General features: G+C 47.3%; 2 protein-coding genes across 2 annotated transcripts; one reads left to right on the top strand and one right to left on the bottom strand.

The window, feature by feature from the left end:
- The first annotated feature begins 106 nt into the window (after window positions 1-106).
- Window positions 107-21,252, top strand: LOC102906526 (histone H2B type 2-F). Its single transcript, XM_016001136.3, has 2 exons — window positions 107-666; window positions 20,674-21,252. Exon 1 carries the CDS (start codon window positions 175-177, stop codon window positions 553-555), a length of 381 nt encoding a protein of 126 aa, XP_015856622.1. The 5' UTR covers window positions 107-174; the 3' UTR covers window positions 556-666; window positions 20,674-21,252.
- On the bottom strand, window positions 9,645-22,132 carry Fcgr1a (Fc gamma receptor Ia). Its single transcript, XM_076575325.1, has 5 exons — window positions 22,120-22,132; window positions 19,514-19,771; window positions 12,218-12,467; window positions 10,940-11,310; window positions 9,645-9,820 (listed from the first exon to the last, which is right to left on the bottom strand). The coding sequence occupies exons 1-5, from the start codon at window positions 22,130-22,132 to the stop codon at window positions 9,645-9,647; spliced, it is 1,068 nt and encodes a 355-aa protein (XP_076431440.1).
- Window positions 22,133-22,228: the final 96 nt, after the last annotated feature.

Here is a 22,228-nt window from a genome sequence, read left to right on the forward strand (position 1 = left end):
GCGTAGGCTCCGCCTACTTGACGCTAACACCAGTGTAAATGAGCCAATAAGAACGTGGTGCTGTGAGAGCCCTCATTTGCATACGAGCTCTATAAGTAGCGCAGAACCAGCCGCGCTGCCACACTCCGTTCTCTCCTCGTCCATTTTGCGGTGAGTCTTTGAACGCGGAGGAAAATGCCGGACCCGGCCAAGTCTGCTCCTGCTCCCAAGAAGGGCTCCAAGAAAGCCGTCACCAAAGTACAGAAGAAGGACGGCAAGAAGCGCAAGCGCAGCCGTAAGGAGAGCTATTCCGTCTACGTGTACAAGGTGCTGAAGCAAGTGCACCCGGACACCGGTATCTCGTCCAAGGCCATGGGCATCATGAACTCCTTCGTGAACGACATCTTCGAGCGCATCGCGGGCGAGGCTTCCCGCCTGGCGCACTACAACAAGCGCTCGACCATCACGTCCCGGGAGATCCAGACGGCCGTGCGCCTGCTGCTGCCCGGGGAGCTGGCCAAGCACGCCGTCTCCGAGGGCACCAAGGCCGTCACCAAGTACACCAGCTCCAAGTAAAGCGCAGCCAAGACGTGATTGATCGACTTTACCCCAAAGGCTCTTTTCAGAGCCACTTCAGCTCTCCAAGAAAGAGCTGTAACCACTAATAACCTATGATCTCTTGCTTAGGTAAGATGGGGCGGTGACTGTCTGCCTGCGGGGCTCTGGTGCAATACTGAGCGTTTCAAATAATCTTGGGCGGGTAGGGCGCGGCAGAGCCTGGCGCATCACGTACATGATGAGAGAGAAGTCTGCACTCTTCCCCACTTAGCTTATTAGATATTGCTACTGTGGGCTGAGCCAACCTCGAGTTAACCTTACCATTTCCTGTGACTTCAAGCTGCAGTTAGTCCCTCACTGCCTTGGGGCATCCGGAAATCATTAGGTCTGCCTAGCGCATGATGCGGGGGCAGTCCCTGGCATCGGGCTGTTGTGGACCCAGGGCTGCTGAGCAGGATGGTCTTCAGAAACTGTTAAAATGCTACTCTAATTCATCAAACTGGATCCTTCCAGTTTAAGTTATTAGGATTGCTTGGTAAAGGTTGAGTACCCCATAGGCTTTAAGTTCTAAGCATGTATGAAATTAAAGTGCTTGGAGTCTCGCCTGCCTCCTACCCCATGTTCTGGGCGGCGGGGTGGGGTGGGGTGGGTGAGAACGGCTTGGCGCCAAGTCCTGCCTGCTGCGCCATTTCGCTGCCGGACTGACTCCACGCGTGTTTTTAAGGTCAGCATCAGCTTGGGAGCAGTTTTCACAGCGTAACTGGCTTTTCTGTGAGCTCTAACGGTGGTGTACACCGCGGGACTGAGACTGAGTCCTAACCCTCACCAAGAATTGAATGCTCCTCAGGTTTTCTCTTCCTCTTTATTCTCTTCCTGTCAAAATGAAACGGAGCCCTTTCTAGGTTGGTTAGGGTTTAATGAGATAATGGACTTAAAGCTGGAGCCAGTTAAGCAGTTATCAGTGGGTCGGGTGGGAAGCCACGCAGGAGCCGTTGCACCTCCAGCGCTTTCTTTTCCAACAAGTTCGCTCGTGGATTTTTAGCTCTCTAAGGCCGCTTCCCTAAGCATCTTGTGTTAAACTCCTTACTGTATAAAACATCATCTTTCCAGTAAGGCGTCTAGACCTCTTGCAGGACGTGATTCCGCAGGAACTTCGAAAGTATCTTTTATGTGACCCAGTAGCGGGGAAAGTGGGTTTTTTAACTTGATGGTGGCCCATGCCTTTAAATCCAGCACTCTAGAGGGCAAATTCATAGCTAGGCCAGCCAGAGTGAGACCCTGTCTATATAATCTTTGGCAAGTTTCTGGTAATAGCTTACAATCAAATGGTGTAAACTGGGTGGTGGTGGCATGCACCTTTAATCCCAGCACTCAGGCGGATCTCTTGAGTTCAAGGCCAGCCTGATCTATCTACAGAGCTAGTTCAGGACAGCCAGGACTACACAAGAAACTCTGCCTTGGGGGAAAAAAAAAAGCATGGCGTATTTCACATCAGTACCCTCAGGAGGAAAAGTACTTCTATTAAACACTCCTTTCCCAGCTTTTAGTTGACAATTCTGAATTTTGGTGATTTAACACAAAGGGGAGCCAAGAGAAAAGAAGTTACCCACAACTCATCTCTGCTGTTTCCTTTCTGGTGCTGCATTTCTTTAAATTTTTTAAATTTTTCATTGGTGTTTTGCCATGGATGTGGTGTCCCCTGGGACTGGAGTTACGTTGTGAGCTGCCACGTGGGTGCTGGGAATTGTAAGCAGCCAGAGCTCTTAACCTCTGAGCCATCTCTCCGGCTCCCTGATACTGTATTTCATCCAGCTTGGCTACTTAGTCAAGACTCATGGAGAATAACAAACAGGAAAAAGGTGTGCTAATGACTGTATGCACATATGAACAATGGGGTTAGCTAGCCATCCGAGGGAATAGCCTGGTTTTCTGAGGTGTCCACACTGAAAATCTGAAGGATTTGCTTGTCAATTCCTCTGTTGGCTTTGGGTTTTTTTGTGTTTTTTTTTTTTTTTTTTTTTTTTTTTTCCCTAAGTCATTTTAAGTATCTAAACTTGGGTTGTCATAGTTTCATACTGGTCTCCAGACACTGGATGGTAGAAACTGTTCCCAATGACCATTCCCTTCCCCACACCCCTGGAAAACAAAAACAAATACGTTAAGACTCCAATCTGAGGGCTGGCAAGCATGGCTCCGTGTGTGAAGGTGCTTGCCCGGCTGCCTGAGTTTGATCCTGGGGACAGAGGCAATTGATCGAAGGAGAGAGTGATTCTCAGAAATCACTTTCTGACCTGAGTGCTCAAACATTTGGAAATGCAAAGGATAATTAAAAAATAGGATTTTTAGGATGTTAGGAGAGTTCATCACAGTAAAACTTCAATTCCAATCATTTGCCTACAGGGAAGGAAAAAATAATTTTTCCCTCTGTCTAGCCAAATTTATCTTAAGTTGTGATGGTTCAAGTGTGTTAAAATAGGGTCATAACTGAGAAGGCTTTGGCTCAGTTCTGAGGAGAAAGTCAAGCTGCACAGATTATAAAGACAAATCAAAACTAAGAAACTTCCTAGCATGAAGAAATATTTGGCAGAGTATGGTGGCACACACCTTTAATCCCAGCAGAGGCAGGTGGATCACTATGAGTTCAAGGCCAGCCTAACCTACAGGCAAAGGCTACACCGTGACCTCCTTACTTCAAAAGCAAAAATTATATTTGAGATTGTAAGCATTGGCCGAGTCCCTCAGATTGATCAGACCCACAATTTTCAGGTGTAGTTTTCAACAAAACTACATGTGCAGACCATCCCTGGAAGTGTAGAAAGATGGTGTAGATGTAGAAGAGTAATTCCTAAAACCCCATGTGTGCACTATACAACAAGCCTGCTGCTGTGTGGCTTACTCTGAGGTCTGATTGGGAAGGTTTCCTCATCTTAAAATTGAGAATAATATTTATACAATCTCCAGGAAGTGACCAAGTTGACTGAAACCTCCATTGTGGATATAAGGATTTTGGAAAACATATCTCACAAGACTAAATCATAACTCATGTCTACACTATATTGTATTCAAAGTTTGCATTATTTTCAAACTCACACAGAACATTGACCAAAACTGCCACCACTTTGGGGACATTAAAATCATAAAGGATACACTCACTGATAATAATAAAACAAGCATACCCCCACAATCGATGCCATACGGAAAAGTCCACAGGTTAAAAGGGATTTCAAAATCAAAGCCGCACCGTCTTTAGAATAGCAATTCCGTGTGCTGGAATCTGCAGGTAAGCAGAGGACACATCAGGCTAAGAATGGATTGCAGGAAGGCGAGTGTGGTGCCGGCCTTTAACCCCAGCACTCAGGAGGCCGAGATGGGCACAAGGAATGGACTTCAGGGAAAGTGGGAACGAGTTAAGCTTTTATTTATTTATTTATTTATTTATTTATTTATTTATTTATTTATTTATTTATTTATTTTGGTTTTGAGAGACAGGGTTTCTCTGTGTAGCTTTGCGCCTTTCCTGGAACTCACTTGGTAGCCCAGGCTGGCCTCGAACTCACAAAGATCCACCTGGCTCTGCCTCCCGAGTGCTGGGATTAAAGGCGTGCGCCACCACCACCCGGCTGAGTTAAGCTTTTGAACTGGAAGGATAGTAGAGTCAGTCTGAGTAAGAACAGAATCAATAGGATAGCAAAGACTTCCCTAGTCTACGAAGACTGAATTAACCGATAAACCCAGACCGTTCCCTGACACTGTTCCCTGAGCTCAGCAGTGAACGAGATAAGGTATGTCCTTAAATGCAGAGGATATGTTAAGTGGTATGTGCTTGGGGCTTGGTTTGGTTTTGTTGTTGTTTGTATTATGTGAATGAGTCTTTTGCCTGTGTGAAGTATGTTCACTACATGCATACCTGGTGCCCAGGGAGTTTAGAGGAGGGTGCCAGATCCCCCGGAACTGGAGTAACAGATGGTTATGAGCCCTCGTGTGGTTGCTGGGAACTGAACTCAGGTCCTCAGGAAGAACAGCCAAATACTCTTCATCACTGAGTCATTTGTCCAGTTCATTGGGGTTTTGTTTTGTTTTTGATAAATGTAACAGGACCTCAGACCTTAGCACAACTGACTCCATGATGGAAATACCATTCAGGCCATGAAACTCAGTTCACAGACAGGACACATGTCAAAAGGAAAGCAAAGGCCTAATCCATCTAAATCCATAGTTCTGGGAAAGTCTCAAATGTTCTAACCTTGCTTTTTAGCTTTTATAGTTCTGCTTCTGGCTAATTGTTCTTGTTAACTGAAGTATGTCGACCAGAATGTGATTTTCGTGCTTAAAAGCTCGCCCTGAAAAGGCTTTGTGCTAAACTGGGATCCCCAACACCCGGTATAGTTGCTGGTTGGCTGATAAAGACTTTCTCTTGGCTTAAACCCGTTTCTAAGCAGTGTTCTCAGGTGGCTACAATAATAAGATAAATCCTCAGCTAATCTCAAAATCTTAATCTTTCTGCCTTAGCCTCCGGTGAGTGCAGGATTACAAGTCTGCACCACCATGCCTAAAGTAGCTCCATGAAAAGGAGACTGTCTAAAGGAAAGAAACTGGAGAGATGGTTAATATTCTGACCTGCCCCTTGAAATCCCGCCCCTTTGGGCAGCCCTGTGTCCTGACATAGAAGCCTCTTCTGAAGGAAGAACTCTGTCCCTTCCTACCCCTCTCTCTGTCTCTCTCCCTCCCTCCCTCTCCCGCTCCACTCCTGTGAGGTATGCATCTCTAGACCTCTCTCTCTCTTCTCTTTGCCTCTCTATTATAATAAACCATTTCCGTGCAGATGTGGTGTCTGGGTTATGAATGTCCACCCACCACCCCGCTGCATGCCCTCATGGAGTGAGTCACCTGCCAGCCCACCACTGCATCTGCCCAGCAGGCCAGCATGGTTCCCTGCAAGAGTGGGATACCCTGGCCAGGCCAGCTGGGGGTTTCCCACACATGCGTAATTCATAACAGAGGTGACTCAGCAGTTAAAAGCACTGGCTGCTCTTCCAGAGGGTATAGGTTTTAGATTCCTAGCACCTGTATGGCAGCTCACAACTGTTGGTGTTTCTAGCTCCAGGGGATCTGACTCCCTCTTCTGGCCTCCTCCGGTACTGCACACACATGGGGCACATACACATGTAGGCCAAACTCCCATACACATACAATTAAATAAGTCTTACAATAAAATACATATATATATATTGGAGAAGCTGAAAAGACAGTCAAAGATCTACTCTATTATATTTATAGCAGAATGAATTAGGATATGAAGTGAAGGAGCTATGAAATCTAGGGTTAAAATCTGAATTTTGTCTTATTGTGACCAAAACTTGGGAACGCTTAGGATATGACTCAATTAAAGTTAGAAATCATTATGTTTTTTTAAATAAGTGTGGTATTTGTAAGCTATGAAAATGCTATTCATTCGACTCTTTCTGTGTCTTTCCAGTGGGTCCTCAGAGTCATAGTCAAGTTGAGACCAGGCCACTGCTTCCTCAACATTATCTTGTCAGCAAACATTACATCTGAAGATTTTGTGTTTAATTCCCCAGAATGCCTTAGCCAACTATTTCTGGTCTTTAGCAATTTTCCTTCCCCGGTAGCTCCCATATCATGTCTGCCAGTTTTTCCCTGGGACATTATGTTCCCTCTCTACAAGTTACTTTTTTTTTTAACCTTTGTAAGGCTGAATGGTTACGGAGTGTGTCCTCGATGTCACATGGGTAAGAAGGGAAGGCAAGATGTGGAACAAGCAATTCTATTGGCTTTGAGTTTTGTACCAACTAACCAGTCAACACTATACTCTATGAACCTTTTTTTTTTTTTTGAGACACGATGTCAAGCTGCCCATGCTGGCCTCAAACTCCTGAAGTATTAAGGATGATCTTGAATTTCTGACCCTCCTGCCTCTACCTGAATGCTGAATTCCAGGCACGTGTCTCTATGCATGGTTGCCCAAAAAGACCTTATGGAGTCCCAGATTTTCTACATCCTAGTGTTTTGGGGTTTAGGGAAGGGTGAGGAGTGGCGAGTAGGGAGAGAGTAGAATCCTGCTTTTCATTGCCAACCTTAATATACAATTATATCAGTTCATTGTATATTAATTCCATATGAGGGTTAATTTTTACAGTGTTACGGTTATGAGACATAGTCATCACTTGAGATTCTACCTTCCATTTCACACAGATGGAAGATGTAGAGCATGGTTCTAATACTTCTAGAAGGAAAATTCTACCACCACTGTAAGATACAAACAATGGCATGAGCAAGTGGAGATTATGCCTTGTCAAGTTTAGGAAAGTCAACATCATGATGCCTGTCCTTCCTTCCTTGACCCCCCCACCTGTCCTTCCTTCCTTGACCCCCCCACAGAAACACTCATCTGCAGGTTTAATGCAATCCTTCTCCATATTAAACATTCTGATGAAAAATTGGTATGGTTCCCTCTCAATCTTTTTTTTTTCTTTCTTTTGAGACAGGGTTTCTCTGTGTAGCTTTGGAGCCTGTCCTGGAGCTCACTCTGTAGACCAGGCTGGCCTAACTCAGAGAGATCCACCTGCCTCTGCCTCCCGAGTGCTGGGATTAAAGGCGTGCACCACCACTGCCCGGCACTTCCCAATCTTTCTAAGACTTCTTCCTCCCCCTTCCCAGCAGTTCCTTATCAAATATTCTCTGTTTTATTTATATTTTTGTGGGGTTTTCTTTTGTCTTGTTTTTGGTGACAGGATTCCCCTATTATATAGCTCTGGCTGTCCTGTATACCAGGCCTTGAACTCACTGAGATCACTCTCAAGTGCTGGAACTAAAGGTGTGTGCCACCATACCCAGCCCTTTATCAAATTCTTCTCTGGCATTCTACCCAGCCTCTAAAATCTACAGAGCAAAAAGCTCAGACTTTCTATGTGCATTCGTCCACTTACACTGATGAAGTCACATATTCCGGAGTCCAACATTCTAGACTCAACGTTAATGTTTAGGTTTAATAAGAATCTTAAATAAGGGAAGTGGGGGTGCAGCTCAGTGTGGGATGTGCTTGCCCCGCCTGCAGGAAGTCCTGCGTTCAGTCTCCAGCACCCATCCCATGGCAGGGCACACTTGGAATCCCAGCACTAGGTAAGTAGTCTGTATAGACAGAGCAAGTTCCAGACCAGCCAGGGAGACGAGACGATGGATAAAAGAATCTTAAACAGTGGGATGCCTTTAATCCCAGCACTCGGGAGGCAGAGGCAGGTGGATCTCTCTGAGTTCGAGGCCAGCCTGGTCTACAAAGTGAGTTCCAGGACAGGCTCCAAAGCTATACAGAGAAACCCTGTCTCGAAAGAAAAAAAAAAAAAAAGAATCTTAAATAATGTATTCATCCAAAATTCTTGCTGCTTTCTATACCTTCCTGCCCTGTTCTACCAACTTGCAATTTGGAATGTTTAATGTTCTGGGCCAAGACGCCCACCACCACCTTTCTCTCATTTCCTGTTAGTGAATCAGAAAGTTTTGTTGACCCTTCCTCCAAAACATTATCTATGTGACCGTTTCTCAGTAGCCCCACTGGCACTCTCCAGCACAAGCTGCCCCTCCCCCTCTCCGGTCAGCCCCTGACTTAGTCTGTGGCAGTGAGGGTCTCACCCACCCCTGAGGGCCGTCTACCAGCAGTATCTCCATTCTTTCTTCCGGCTTAGAATCACTGGGTAGAGCTGGGCTAATCGTAGACCCCTCCTAGGGGATAATCTATAAATTCTGAAGGTACTGAGTAATGGAACGCCCTGAATGGATTCGGCTATTCCTGTTTTATCCCCCTAGAAACCTCTGAGCATTCTGCTATGGGCCCAGACACCCCCACCCCGGAATGAGTTTGTGGTTCTCCATAGCGAGCCTGGAAAGTGACACCACCATCCTGATCCATCCTCCTAACCAATTGCCTGCTTTGTACTCAGGCATGGAAGCCCTGGTAGTTCATTACAAGACTAAGCCAGACCCTCTTGCCCAGGTCTAGCAAGGAAGACTCCCACCACCACACCACACCTCCCCCAAAAGGCAGGCCGACCCACTCTCCTCCTCATCAGGGCATCAGATGCCTTCGGGATGCCTCATTCTCGGTTCAGGAAACTTCTCATTAGGGATCCACTGGGGTGGTGCCGGCTCGCTGGCTCGGCTGATCCAGGTTTCCTTCCTTCCGACTATGCTGGAAGCAGCGGGGAGGCTGTGTACGCTGGACACGGAGGAGGCGGAGGTCGCTGTCTTCTGCTGGCTCCCAGGCGTCTCCGGCGGGAGCCTCGGAGCGAGCTAGGTGGGAAGACTGAGTCTCCTCCTCGACTGCGAGCCCAAAGGTGGCCACTAGAGGGCGCGCTAATCGGCCTAGCCCTCCGGGTAGCTCTGCGGCTGCGCACTCCTGCCAGCCTCGGTGCTGCCGAGCTCACGCCGCTGTGAAGTCAATCAGCTGAGTCCGCCCGCGAGTGGGCGCCCTTCCCTGCACCGGGGGAACCGGGCACGCACGGCCTTCTTCCACATGCTTTCTGCTGCCGCGGACCCAATCTAGATCATTTCGCTCCTGCCAGCTGGGGGGAAGCAATTATTCACAAGGTTCGGGTCACGTGGGTCCGCGAGCATCGTCAACGGCGACCCGGCCGCACGCTGGCTGCAGTGTGCCCAGGTGGCCACGGGAGGGCGCCAGCGAGTCACGCCGCCCCCGAGGGGTTTTTGGTTTTTTTGTTTGTTTGTTTGTTTTGGGGTTTTGTTTTGTTTTTCTTCTTTCTGTGACTATCTAGGAGTCTTGATTGAGTTTTGTTTTCTGTGCCGTTTAAAGAACTAAAGGCAGGAAATACGTTGCGGGACAGGTAGCAAAAGGGCAAATCTCGGACCCAGCAGACAGAATCAGCCGGTGAAGGAAGGTTTTTATTTGGGTGAGGAAGAGCACACAGAGCTGGGCACACAGAAAGATGGGAATGATCTCAGGAACCCGCCTCTTCGGGAGCGGTTGAGGCCTAAGGACCTTTGAGGGGTCTTCCCCTAATTCAGGGCGGGTCGATTTCAATAAAGACAGAAACGGATAGGCCCACAGTTCTGGATAAACATGTGCGAATCGGGCCTTAACTTGGACGGCGCTGCCGGGCCCTGCTGGCAGGAGGAAAAGCCCACCCAGTGGTCAGGTCTTTGTCTCTGGTCAGGAGTCCTGTGTGACAGCCTGTCAAGGATCTAAATCCTGGCCCATTTCTGTTTTGTAACTTCACTGGGAGGTGTCGGGATGTCAAGCGGCTGGACACGTCTGCGTGCAAGGGGGAAATGGACGGAGTAACGGGCCAGTGAGGTAACTACCAACCCTCCCTTCGCTGAGAAATTCGCGAAGTGGCCCGGTGAAGCGCCTGTCATTTGTCAGCATGATTTTACTTCTCCTGATAACCAGAGAAATTCTACGTCCTGGCCTTCAGACGCAGGTCTGTAGGCAGGACTGAGTGAAAACAGATTTGAAAGCAAAATCACACCGAGGGAGACTTCTGGCTTCTTTTTCATCCCTCTGACCAGAGACAAGGCCGGCTGCTCTTTCTCCCGCCGTAGCGCCCCCTACAGCTGACCACGGAGGGTCATGCCCGCCCCCCTCCACCACATGCTGGTCAGGTATTTGCCCAAAGCTGTGTGCTCATCAGCTTCCCTTTCTTTGTCTAAACTGAGCAACCCTAAGTAGGGAAAGGGGACCCCCATTCCCACCAAAGACCCTGACAACCCCTAGTCCTCCAGGAGAGGAAGTGCCTGCCTCTCTGCTATCACGTGACTCCATCATCAAAGCACACACCTTGTCCTGGTTAGTTTTATGTCTAGTTGACACAGCTAGCGTTACCTGAAAGGAGGGAACCTCAACTGAGAAAATGCCTCCTCCAGCTCTGTGGCATTTTCTTAATTAGTGATTGATGGAGGAGGGCACAGCCCATTGTGGGTGGTGCCATCCCTGGACTGCTGGTCCTGGGCTCTATAAGAAAGCAGGCTGAGCAAGTCATGAGGAGCAAGCCAGAAAGCAGCCCCCCTCCATGGCCTCTGCATCAGCTCCTGCCTCCAGGTTCCTGCCCCGCTTGAGTTCCGGTCCTGACTTCCTTCAGTGATGGACAGTGATGTGCAAATGTGAGCCAAATAAACCCTTTCCTCCCCAGCTTGCCTTTGGTCACGGCGTCTCATCACAGCAGGAGAAACCCTAAGACGCCCTGACATTTTCTGTAGTAGGTGAGTGGGTGCAGAAGCAAAGAGAAGATGAGGAAGAGCAGCAGGAAGGAGAGACAGGAAATGAAGGGAACCAACAGGAGGAAGAGGAAGAGGAGGGAAGAAGGGGATAAAGACAGGAAAAGTGACAGACAGGAAAGGGGGAGCGGAAATGCAGGGCAGAGTGGAGGAAAACAGCGCAGTTCTGAACGAAGCACGGAGCTGCTCATGAACTGCTCCCTTCCGGCTGGGCGACACCAGCCCCCACGTCCCTCCAGCTCACCAAGTATTCCAAGCTCCAACTCAGGGCTGCGTTTGAGGACACTGCCGTCCGCTGTGGCTACCTCACACCAGTATAATCCAGAATCTTCTCTTCCAGCACTTGCTGTGTGGTACTCTGAGGATGTGTTCCTCTCCTCCAGGATCTTGCTGCCCGCGTAGAAGAAGAGAAGCTGCAAGCCAGGGCGCTGTAGGAGCAATTTTGTCTCACAGCTCAGGGTGACCAGACTCCCCTCCAGGACGGGAGATGACAAGGTCGTTCTCAGCACGGGCGCTGCAAATAGCTCCAAAGAGAAAGTTGAAGGGACAGGGTTGTTCCGTTCAGTGTCAGTGGCCTTTTCACGAGACTCCCCTTTGTGAATCTTGCCCCAAGAAAATGAGTTTCCCCATTTCCAAGAGAGAGGCCTATATTCTAATAGACACGACTGGTCACTAGCTGAGGGGCTTCCCAGTTACACTGTGTGCTCTCCCCTGCGTGGCACCATTTATTAGGGAACCATGGACCCCCATGGCAGTAACCCAGAGTCAACACTAACAGGCACTTGCCAGCCAAGTCATCCATTGGTTGTGCTATTCAAAAGACAAGCTGGGACAGTCATTTCTTCCCCACAAAAATGAGCTGCTTTTTTTTTTTTTTTTTTTTTTTGCAAAGGAATACCTTGCCAGTGCGTTTGAGCACTAAGAAGATAAGTCATAGAAAGAGTTAAAGACTTTGTGCAAATTGGACAGAGGAAACTGTTTGGTTTGCAGAAGCTTAAAAAGAAGGGAGTTCAGAGAGGCTGTGTATCCCTGACACATAAATGGAAAGTAAATCCAATTCCTAACGTCTTTCTGGCTTCTATGGAATTTCTATGGAAATGTCATGAGGTTTGGCTGGATTATTTTCTAGTAACTCTGGCTACCTTGAATGAGTGAGTCTCTGGCCTTAGCAGCTAAAATAAACAGACGAAGTGTGTAGTTCTGTCCCCTGACTTTGACTTGCGCTCCTGTGATCACTGATGGGCCGTTGTGGACGCTGAAAGAGGAATGGGTGGGGACCGAGCCCTAGTTCCGGTTCCGGCCCAGGCAGTGGTGGCTGGGTGGCCTTTGGGGGGAAACTCAGTTTCCTCCTTTGTAAGTCAGGTGAGGACTTTAATGCTTTGTAGTGGCTTTTCTGGTCCCTTCCAGCTGTGACTCTTATCTAGACCGGATACTTTTCACGGTGACAGACACTCCGGCAGAGGTGTAGCCTTGGGTTCTTCCCATGCCTGAGCAGTGATAGATGCCATTGTGACTCGAGTTGCTTTCCGGAACGGTGACCTCAGAATCTCGAGAAAAGTGAAAGGATTTTCCATTTCGATAGAAAATCACATTGTACCCCAGCTTGTTCTCCCAGCCCTGACACCTCAAAGTCAGAGGTTCTCCTCCTGTGAGGATTCTGCAGGAGGCCTGGAGTAGCAGCCAACCTGAAAAGTGAGAACCCACAGTGTTCGCATGCACAGAGGAAGTCCAAGAGGCCAGATCTCGGCCCTGGAGACCTTTATATCTTCTACTCTTTGCAACACTCCAATCTCACCTGAGTCCCACTCTCAAATCTCTTCAGCTTTGCTAGAAAAAAAAAAAACAACTTTTCCCAGCAGCTGTGCTCACCACCATCCCCCATCCTTTCCCATTCTGTGCACACCATCCCATCATCCTTTCCCATGCTGTGCACACCACCCCATCATCCTTTCCCATGCTGTGCACACCACCATCCCCATCATCCTTTCCCATGCTGTGCACACCACCATCCCCCATCCTTTCCCATGCTGTGCACACCACCATCCCCCATCCTTTCCCGTGCTGTGCACACCACCATCCCCATCATCCTTTCCCATGCTGTGCACACCACCATCCCCCATCCTTTCCCATGCTGTGCACACCACCATCCCCCATCCTTTCCCATGCTGTGCACACCACCATCCCATCATCCTTTCCCATGCTGTGCACACCACCATCCCCCATCCTTTCCCATGCTGTGCACACCACCACCCCATCATCCTTTCCCATGCTGTGCACACCACCATCCCATCATCCTTTCCCATGCTGTGCACACCACCACCCCATCATCCTTTCCCATGCTGTGCACACCACCATCCCCCATCCTTTCCCATGTTGTGCACACCACCCCATCACCCTTTCCCATGCTGTGCACACCACCATCCCCCATCCTTTCCCATGCTGTGCACACCACCATCCCCCATCCTTTCCCATGCTGTGCACACCACAACCCCATCATCCTTTCCCATGCTGTGCACACCACCCCATCATCCTTTCCCATGCTGTGCACACCACCACCCCATCACCCTTTCCCATGCTGTGCACACCACCATCCCATCATCCTTTCCCATGCTGTGCACACCACCACATCATCCTTTCCCATGCTGTGCACACCACCCCATCACCCTTTCCCATGCTGTGCACACCACCCCATCATCCTTTCCCATGCTGTGCACACCACCATCCCCCATCCTTTCCCATGCTGTGCACACCACCATCCCATCATCCTTTCCCATGCTGTGCACACCACCCCATCATCCTTTCCCATGCTGTGCACACCACCATCCCATCATCCTTTCCCATGCTGTGCACACCACCATCCCATCATTCTTTTCCATGCTGTGCACACCACCTCATCATCCTTTCCCATGCTGTGCACACCACCATCCCATCATCCTTTCCCATATCTGTGCACACTAGCCCCCTCTTATTATCCCTTCTCAGGGCTCAGAAATTGGTTGGGACCAAGTTTATTTTGCATATAAAAGGAATTTTTAGATGACCCCAATGAACCATACATACACAGCTCCTGGAATGTGATGTACCCCTATGTCTGGCTTCTATAGCCAGGAGAGCATGCCAGGCCAGGCACACATTTGCTGTCTCTGTCTCTTTCTTAGCATGCTAGATAGAGATGCTCCTGGTGGTCTGGAAGCAGTAAGCTGCCGTGATGTGACATACAGCTTGTGAGGATTACATGGCAGGGGCTCTGGGGAGCTGAGTGCCCCCCAAAACCAAAGGACAGCCAATTAGAAAATGGGGGCTCGGGGGGCTGGAGAGATGGTTCAGAGGTTAAGAGCACTGGCTGCTCTTCCAGAGGTCCTGAGTTCAATTCCCAGCAACCACATGGTGGCTCACAACCATTTGTAATGAGATCTGGCTCCCTCTTCTGGCCTGCAGGGATATATGCAAGCAGAACACTGTATACATAATAAATAAATTAATTAAAAATAAATAAATAAATAAACTTTAAAAAAAAAAAAGGAAAGAAAATGGGGACCCTAGCCCTATAACCACAAGGAATTGAATTCTGCCAATAACTGTGAATTTGAAGAGGAACCCAAATGAACCCACTACAGTCCACACCCTAACTACAGAGAACCTATGAAAACTGAAGCTTAATAGTCATATGTGTTTGGAGCTGTAGTTTTGGGAAAATCTGTTATGATGCAGTAGAAAAGGAATGTAGTCTAACTGATTAAGTGTCTGTAAATGAAGATGAGGTGTCAGGGAAGGTGGATCTTTCACTCTCCAGAACTGATCTAAGGATAGCAAGTGTGCGGTCCACTGCAGTGTGTGGCAGTCTGTGGTCTCATTTCTTACAAGTGCAATTAAGACCTGAAACTCAATCTCACACTGCCCAGACACACCAATGTCTTTGCTTTATGTCTGAAACGCAGTAGAAGATTTTGATATATCTCCATATGAAATTAATCGAAACATGAATAGGAAAAACTCACACACTGAAATTAGCCAGACTTGAGGTCTATATATCTCAATGGACTTTTATACAGTTAGACTAGCCATTCAGAATGGAAGATGTGAGGCTTCACATAGGGTTTGTCGCTATGGAGTATATTTTTATGCACTTACCACCAAAAATGAAAATTCCATGACAGAGATAGACCCAGAAAAACAATTAGCTGTATGTCCTCTTTCCTGACACATGTCCTTTTCCTCTAATCTGTCCTTATCCTCTGATGTCCCTTTCTGGTTCTCTTCCTTATGTTGTACTGTACCAAATGTATATTTGTTTACATATATTTTTGGCTAGATTCTACATATGATGAAAAGTGTGTGGGGTTTTTTTTACCCTAAGTGGGGATATTTCATATCAAAACATGAGATACAGCTTTTAGCTGTATTATATGATACAGACATAGCTTACTAATTTCCTATTCTACATCACCCCCTCAATTCACTGCCTTGAGTAGGAAAGTGACCCTCATTCTGAGTCACATGACTAGAACATGGATCCACCAACTAGCTGTATTTTCTTGGTCCTGGGTCTCTATTGGGTTTTTTTTTTCTCTGCCAGTTAATGATTTAAAGGCAGAAAAAGTCTTGAGTGCAACAGATGGAAGCAGAGAAATCCTTGACCACAGCAGACGGCACTAGCTGGTGAAGGAGCTATTATCAGAGGTGAGGAAATGCACACACAGACAGGCACAGAGACCCTCTGCACACACAGCAGGGCACAGAGACCCTCTGCACACACACACAGACGGGCACAGAGACCCTCTGCACACACACACACAGACAGGCACAGAGACCCTCTGCACATACAGAAGGACACAGAGACCCTCTGCACACACAGCAGGGCACAGAGACCCTCTGCACACACACACACAGAAGGGCACAGAGACCCTCTGCACACACACAGAAGGACACAGAGACCCTCTGCACACACACACAGTAGGGCACAGAGACCCTCTGCACACACACACAGCAGGGCACAGAGACCCTCTGCACACACAGTAGGGCACAGAGACCCTCTGCGCACACACACACACACACACACACACACACAGAGAAGGACACAGCGACCCTCTGCACACACAGAAGGGCACAGAGACCCTCTGCACACACCTCTGCACACACAGCAGGGCACAGAGACCCTCTGCACACACAGCAAGCTCACAGAGGCCCTCTGCACACACAGAAGGACACAGAGACCCTCTGCACACACACACAGCAGGGCACAGAGACCCTCTGCACACACCTCTGCACACACAGCAAGTTCACAGAGACCCTCTGCACACAGAAGGACACAGAGACCCTCTGCACACACAGCAGGGCACAGAGACCCTCTGCACACATAGCAGGGCACAGAGACCCTCTGCACACACAGAAGGACACAGAGACCCTCTGCACACACACACAGAAGGACACAGAGACCCTCTGCACACACACACAGAAGGATACAGAGACCCTCTGCACACACACAGAAGGACACAGAGACCCTCTGAACACACAGTAGTGGGGCTAAGGACTTAAAAATCCAGTCTCCAAGTGGTGGCGCACGCCTCTAATCCCAGCACTCGGGAGGGAGAGGCAGGCCGATCTCTGTGAGTTCAAGGACAGCCTGGACTAGAGAGAGAGTTCCAGGACAGCCAGGGCTACACAGAGAAACCCTGTCTCAAAATAAAATAATGTAATATAAAATAAAATAAATCCATAAAAAGTTTTTGATGAGTCTTTCTCCCCTAATTTAGGATTGGTGGCTGACTGGCCCACAGCTGTTCTGTAAGCATTAACAGATCCTGTTCAACTCCTAGGCTAATCCATCAGCAGAGGGCCCAACTGGTGGCAGAAAATAAGGAAACAAATACAGCCCTCCAGGCCTATTTTTTTAGGCTGCCAGGATTTTGTCTCATACCAGGAAGATGGGGAAGAAGCTGGCCATCTTGGAAGTTTGCTGCCTTTACCCCCCCCCCTCTCTGCCTCCCAGGGAATGTCTAACACCCAGGGTCTTAGCATCCCCAGACTGACTGAAAGTGGCTGAACATTGATGTAACCACGGCAAACCATTTTATAAACAGGATAGAGAGAGCAGTAGCCAGAATTAGGTGACAGTCAAGAACTTTTGTTCCTTCCTGGGGGCAGGGGACCATAACGTTGACAAGGCACGCCGCAGAGAAATTCCCAACACTTGAGAAACCCAGAATATATAAAGAATTCCTATGAGCTAATGGGGTGGGGAGCTGAAGAGACGGCTCAGCACTTAAGAGTGCTTGCTGGCCGTCTAGAGCAGTGATTCTTGACCTATGGGTCACAACCCCTTTGGTAAACCTCTATCTCCAAAAAAAATTTACATTATAATTCATAATAGTAGCAAAATTACAGTTATGGAGTAGCAATGAAAATAACTTTGGCCGGGCGGTGGTGGCGCATGCCTTTAATCCCAGCACTCGGGAGGCAGAGGCAGGCAGATTTCTGTGAGTTCAAGGCCAGCCTGGGCTACCAAGTGAGTTCCAGGAAAGGTGCAAAGCTACACAGAGAAACCCTGTCTTGAAAAACCAAAAAAAAAAAAAAAAAAAAAAAAAAAGAAAGAAAGAAAGAAAATAACTTTATGGTTGGGGGTCACCACAACATGAGGAACAGTATTGAAGGGTCCAGCATTAGGAAGATTGAGAACCACTGCTCTAGAAGGCCTGAGTTCAGTTCCCAGAACTGCCAGTGACTCCAGTTCTGGGAGGTCCAACAATCTCTCTGGCTGTCAAGGGTAGGTACCTACACACACGGCATACAGACACACAGACACACACACACACACACAAATAAAAATAAAAAACAAAAACATTGGCCAAAAGACTCATCAGGTTCCTTATAAAGGCTTTATAAAGACAAGTAATAAACACATTAAAAGTGGTCAATACCACAGTCACCAAAGAAATATAAATGAAAACTACAATGTGCAGCCACTATACAGAGTCAGAACAACACAACAAAACACACACACACAAAAGCTGCTGTTGATGAAGTTAGAGGTATGTTGGCATAAATTTTGGACAAAGATAAAATATTAGAGTCTGAGGTTTTTCTTGATACATTGTATCCAAAACTGGTCCAGCTGGAGAGCCATGGGTGTGCTGTAGGCCTCAGGAAAGTGTAATAGAATTCAGCTACTGTCACAAAAGCTTTGGGAGGTAACCCAAACCCAGAAGGACAAACATGGTATGTACTCACTCATAAGTGGATTCTAGATATAAAGCAAAGAACAATCAGACTGCAACCCACAGAACCAGGGAGGCTACATAGCAGGGGGGACCCTAGGATGACTGTGGCTTATAATAAGTTTTGGTTTTACTCAATTACTGGGCAAGCTTTAGTGAAACATTTCACTATTAGGAGAAGAATTTGTGCTGTATCAAGCTGATAATAGAAAAAATGGGGAAAAAAGGCTACTACTTGGAAAAGTCAAGGACTTTTCCAAAGGTCAAGCCATGGCTTAAGAAGTCTTGGTGATATTTTAGCTTTTGTATATATATTAGCTGTTTCCCACAGTGATTTTCTTGTAATGCTATGTGTGCTTCCAAGAACTCCTAACAGTGTATTTATCTAAAATACCTATCAAGCATCCAAGGCCAAACAATCTCTTGAACTAAGGTAACACCCTTATGGAAACAATGCCTGTTCCTAGGTCAGGCAGATAGCTTTATTTCTTGTACAATCTGAGACCCTCCATTTCTATTACTAACATTATAGACTCCTAACTTCTCACCTAACTACTTCTAGGGATGTAGACTGAGCACATAGATCCCCTTCTTTATATACCAACCGATCATTAGCTCTCTGTTGACCTCCTCCTTTACCACTCCCCTTTTGGGTTGTAAAAGAAAGCCTGGTGGTCACTGCCTGATGAAAACTCTTACCTACCTCTATGACCCTGTAGGAATTCAAGCCTGGTGACCTGGCTGGAGGGGGAGGATTGCTATTGCTTGGGTTTATAACTGGATTCCTGAGAGACTTAGAGAGAACTGAGAGAATAAGGAGACTGAGAGGAGGAGAGAGAGAGGAAAAAAGAGAACAGAAGAACTAGATGGGTAAGAACTGGAGAGGAACAGACTAGATGGGAAGAACTAGATTGAAGGGCTAGAAGAGAGTACTAGAGGAACAAGATGGAAGATGAGGAAGAGCCAGGTAGGGAAGAACAAGATGAGGAAGAAGGAGATGGGAGAGGAGCTAAGATGGGAAGGAACTAGATGGATGAGATCCTAGATGGGGCAGAACTAAGATGAGAGAATTAAGTTAGAACTTAGAGGAGATGGCAGATAAATGTAGAGAGAAATCAGACAAGAAAGGAGCTAGGCATGAGAGCAGAATAGAAGCTGTGTAGAGAGAGAACTGACTCAGAAGAATAAAGTGTATGGACTGAGGAGTTCGTGTATATAGATTCATTTCCTTTCATCAAATATTAAATTATCAGCTGGTTGTAGATTCTTCGCGGACCCTGGAAGGGGGCTATCGAGGGGCTGGACCCCCTTAGTCCCAGATATGGGTGCGTAGGGCCTTGATGTGATGTTTTAATTACACTGACTTGATTTGACCTGCTGGGTCCTTAGAGCTGATCCATTCACTCAGATAAAGTCTCACATATATTCTCAGAGAGAAAGAGAGACAGAGAGGACTCTGGCACCCACACAAAGGGAGACCTTGGGATCCCCAGCCCTCCTGCCCATGCCATGCTTACTTCTGTGGATTTCCAACTGTACAGGGTCGCTTGGCATTGAGAGACCAGTCCGGCACCCGTATTCACCACTGTCCTTGAAAGTGGCTTTAGTGATACTGTGTCTAGGCGTGGAGATCTGAAGGAGTGTGCTGTCGATAAACCACTGTGTGGCACTGTCTCCAGGCAGGTGGGGGCCCTCACACCATAAAGTGACATTTTCCTTCTGGAAAATACTGACCCATGGAGGCTGCAAGGTGATCACAGCCCTTGTGACCTTGGCTGTCGGAAAAAGAACAACAACAGAGAAAACCCTAAGTGGGGATAAAGCAGGAAGTGCGAGTGATTGGTCAAGGACGGCTAGCATAAGGACAAGTGTTCAGTTTGAAAAAATTAGCAAGTGGAAAGCCAGGAAGCTGGCCAGCCTTCCAGTGCCCAGACTGCGGTGGGAGCTTTTCTGGGTTATTTGATCCCAATCCAGGCGTTAGGATTTGGGTGCTGGTGATGAAATCACTGGTGTTAATAAAGGGGGGTTTCAAACCAGAGCAAACTGCCTTGAGACAGTTTCCCTATACTCAGCGCTAGGCTGTCTTTGGGGGGGCGGGGTGAGGGCGGGGAGGGGGGAAGCACCTCCATCCACTTCTTCATTGGAAACTGAGGCCCAAGCCCTTGAACTCTTCCTATCTGAGGAGAAAAACCTTTCTCTGTTTTCTTATAAAAGGGACAGGTTTTGGGGGCTACTAGAAAAACCAGCCCAACAGGACTGCTTCTGGCTTCCCATAATTCTGTGCTTTTCTGAGCTCACGAGGCCAATGGTTCTCAACCTATGGGCCATGACCCCTTTGGAGTTTGAATGATTCCTTCACAGTGGTACCTAAGACCATCAGAAAACACAGATATTTACATCACAATTCATAACAGTAGCAAAGTTACAGTTATGAAGTTGCAACAAAATAATTTTATGGTTAGGGGGTCATCAAACATGAGAAACTGCATTAAAGGATCCCAGCATCAAGAAGGGTGAAAACCACGGTGCTAAGAATTTATTTCAGCAGCCAGAGATCACTCAGAAAACCTTGGACAGAAACCTTAAAAACCAGTTGTGTAGAAACCGCACTCTAAATACAGAGCCGGTAACTGAGAAATCTTTCTCTTGCCTATCTTGCCCGTGTTCTTCCCTCCAGGCTAGTGGAACCCACCCCGGAAAGCAGGAAAGCAGCAGATGAGAAGTTGACAGAGAGGTCACTCACCTACTTGTCCACCAGCTGGAACTGCAAGAGACACAGATATCAGCTGATGGACAGAAGATGATGATGACGAAGGAGAACTGGAAGAGAGGTCACGTCGACTTTGAGGACCCAGATGAAGTCTCCTGGTTATTTCTAATTTTAACCATTATGACAAGAACTGCAACATCTCTAAATTTTGAATTATTATTTCCTTAGGACACATTCCTAGACTCAGATAAATGCTACCAGAGCTGAAAGAGGTGGTGCATGCTTATAATCCCACCCTTGGGAGACAAGGCAGAAGGGTTATGAGTTTGAGGCTAGCCTGTGCTACACAGCAAGACTTGTCTCAAAAGAGAAAACCTGGCTGGGGTTTGATCTACAGTACACACAACAAAAATGTCAAAATATTTATCAGCATAATATATTTGTGTGCCACTAATTATTCTTGTTACGTATTTTCTCATAGTCCTCACACTAACCCAGAAATGGATGCTATTGTTGTCTCCATTTTACAAGTTAAAAAAAAAATAAGTCAATTCAATTACTTGTGGAGGGTGGGGGGAGAGAATGAGAAATGACATGTAAATACATATATATTAAAGAGGTAGAATTCAAACCCAGACAGTTGATCTCCTTCACATCCTCGTGAACAGACTGTAACACTGGCCCCTTCGCCCCTGGAAATCCCAAGGTCGATGTGCTGCGACCATCAAGATAACACCTCAGTCAGAATGCGGTAGAGGAGGGACCCGTGACCGAAAGGACAAAATGCTTTTTTCCCCTAATAAATATCTGTAGTTTCCAAATGAAATACCCACTGTCATAAATCTGAATCCGTGTAAGAAAGAACTAGGAATATGGGACACATCTCGTAATTAACCAGACAATAGTGTCTAGCGTTTAATGGCCACTGGAAATCACAATGCTCACAGGGGTCACGAAAGAATCCACACACGTGTGACATGGCTGTGTCCACATACGGATGATCGGTTACGATGGCCTCACTTTCGCACACTTCACAGTTTTAAAATCACTTCAGGGTGCTTCTCAGATGTGAGTGCAAAGAGTTACTTGATGATGTCTTCTCTACTGTGGAAAGTTACCTGTGGCCAATTGTTTGATACATTTCTAAATTAAGATAATATAAACCTCACAAAGAACTGACTAAAACTGTTTTACCCATTTAATGAAAAAGCAGCCAGTATAATGCTTACTCAATTCTCTCTGTCTCTCTCTGTGTGAGTGTGTGTGTGAGTGTGTGTGTGTGTGTGTGTGTGTGTGTGTGTGTGTGTGTGTGTGTGTGTGTGTGTTTTACAGGGTCTCATGCATCCCAGGCTGAGGATGTCCTTGACCTTCTGATCTTCCTGCCTCCACCTCAAAAGTACTAGGAGGGCATACCATCTGCTCCCATGCCCAGTTTATTCAGTGCTAAAGATGGAACCCAGGGTCTCACGCATGCTAGGCAAGCACTCTACCAACTGAGTTACACCCCCAATAACTCAGAATC

The sequence above is a fragment of the Peromyscus maniculatus genome, chromosome 6 (assembly GCF_049852395.1).
Source record: "Peromyscus maniculatus bairdii isolate BWxNUB_F1_BW_parent chromosome 6, HU_Pman_BW_mat_3.1, whole genome shotgun sequence".
Lineage (NCBI taxonomy): Eukaryota > Metazoa > Chordata > Mammalia > Rodentia > Cricetidae > Peromyscus > Peromyscus maniculatus.

What these genes read in the sequence shown, in the direction of transcription:
- LOC102906526 (XM_016001136.3), top strand. Translation starts at nt 175, where the DNA reads ATGCCGGACCCGGCCAAGTCTGCTCCTGCTCCCAAGAAGGGCTCCAAG.
- Fcgr1a (XM_076575325.1), bottom strand. An exon ending in ACAGTTGGAAATCCACAGAA is followed by an intron (nt 12,468 to 19,513) that starts GTAAGCATGGCA and finishes CTCACTTTTCAG; the next exon opens with GTTGGCTGCTACTCCAGGCC. An exon ending in GGAGTGTCTGTCACCGTGAA is followed by an intron (nt 11,311 to 12,217) that starts AAGTATCCGGTC and finishes AACTTTCTCTTT; the next exon opens with GGAGCTATTTGCAGCGCCCG.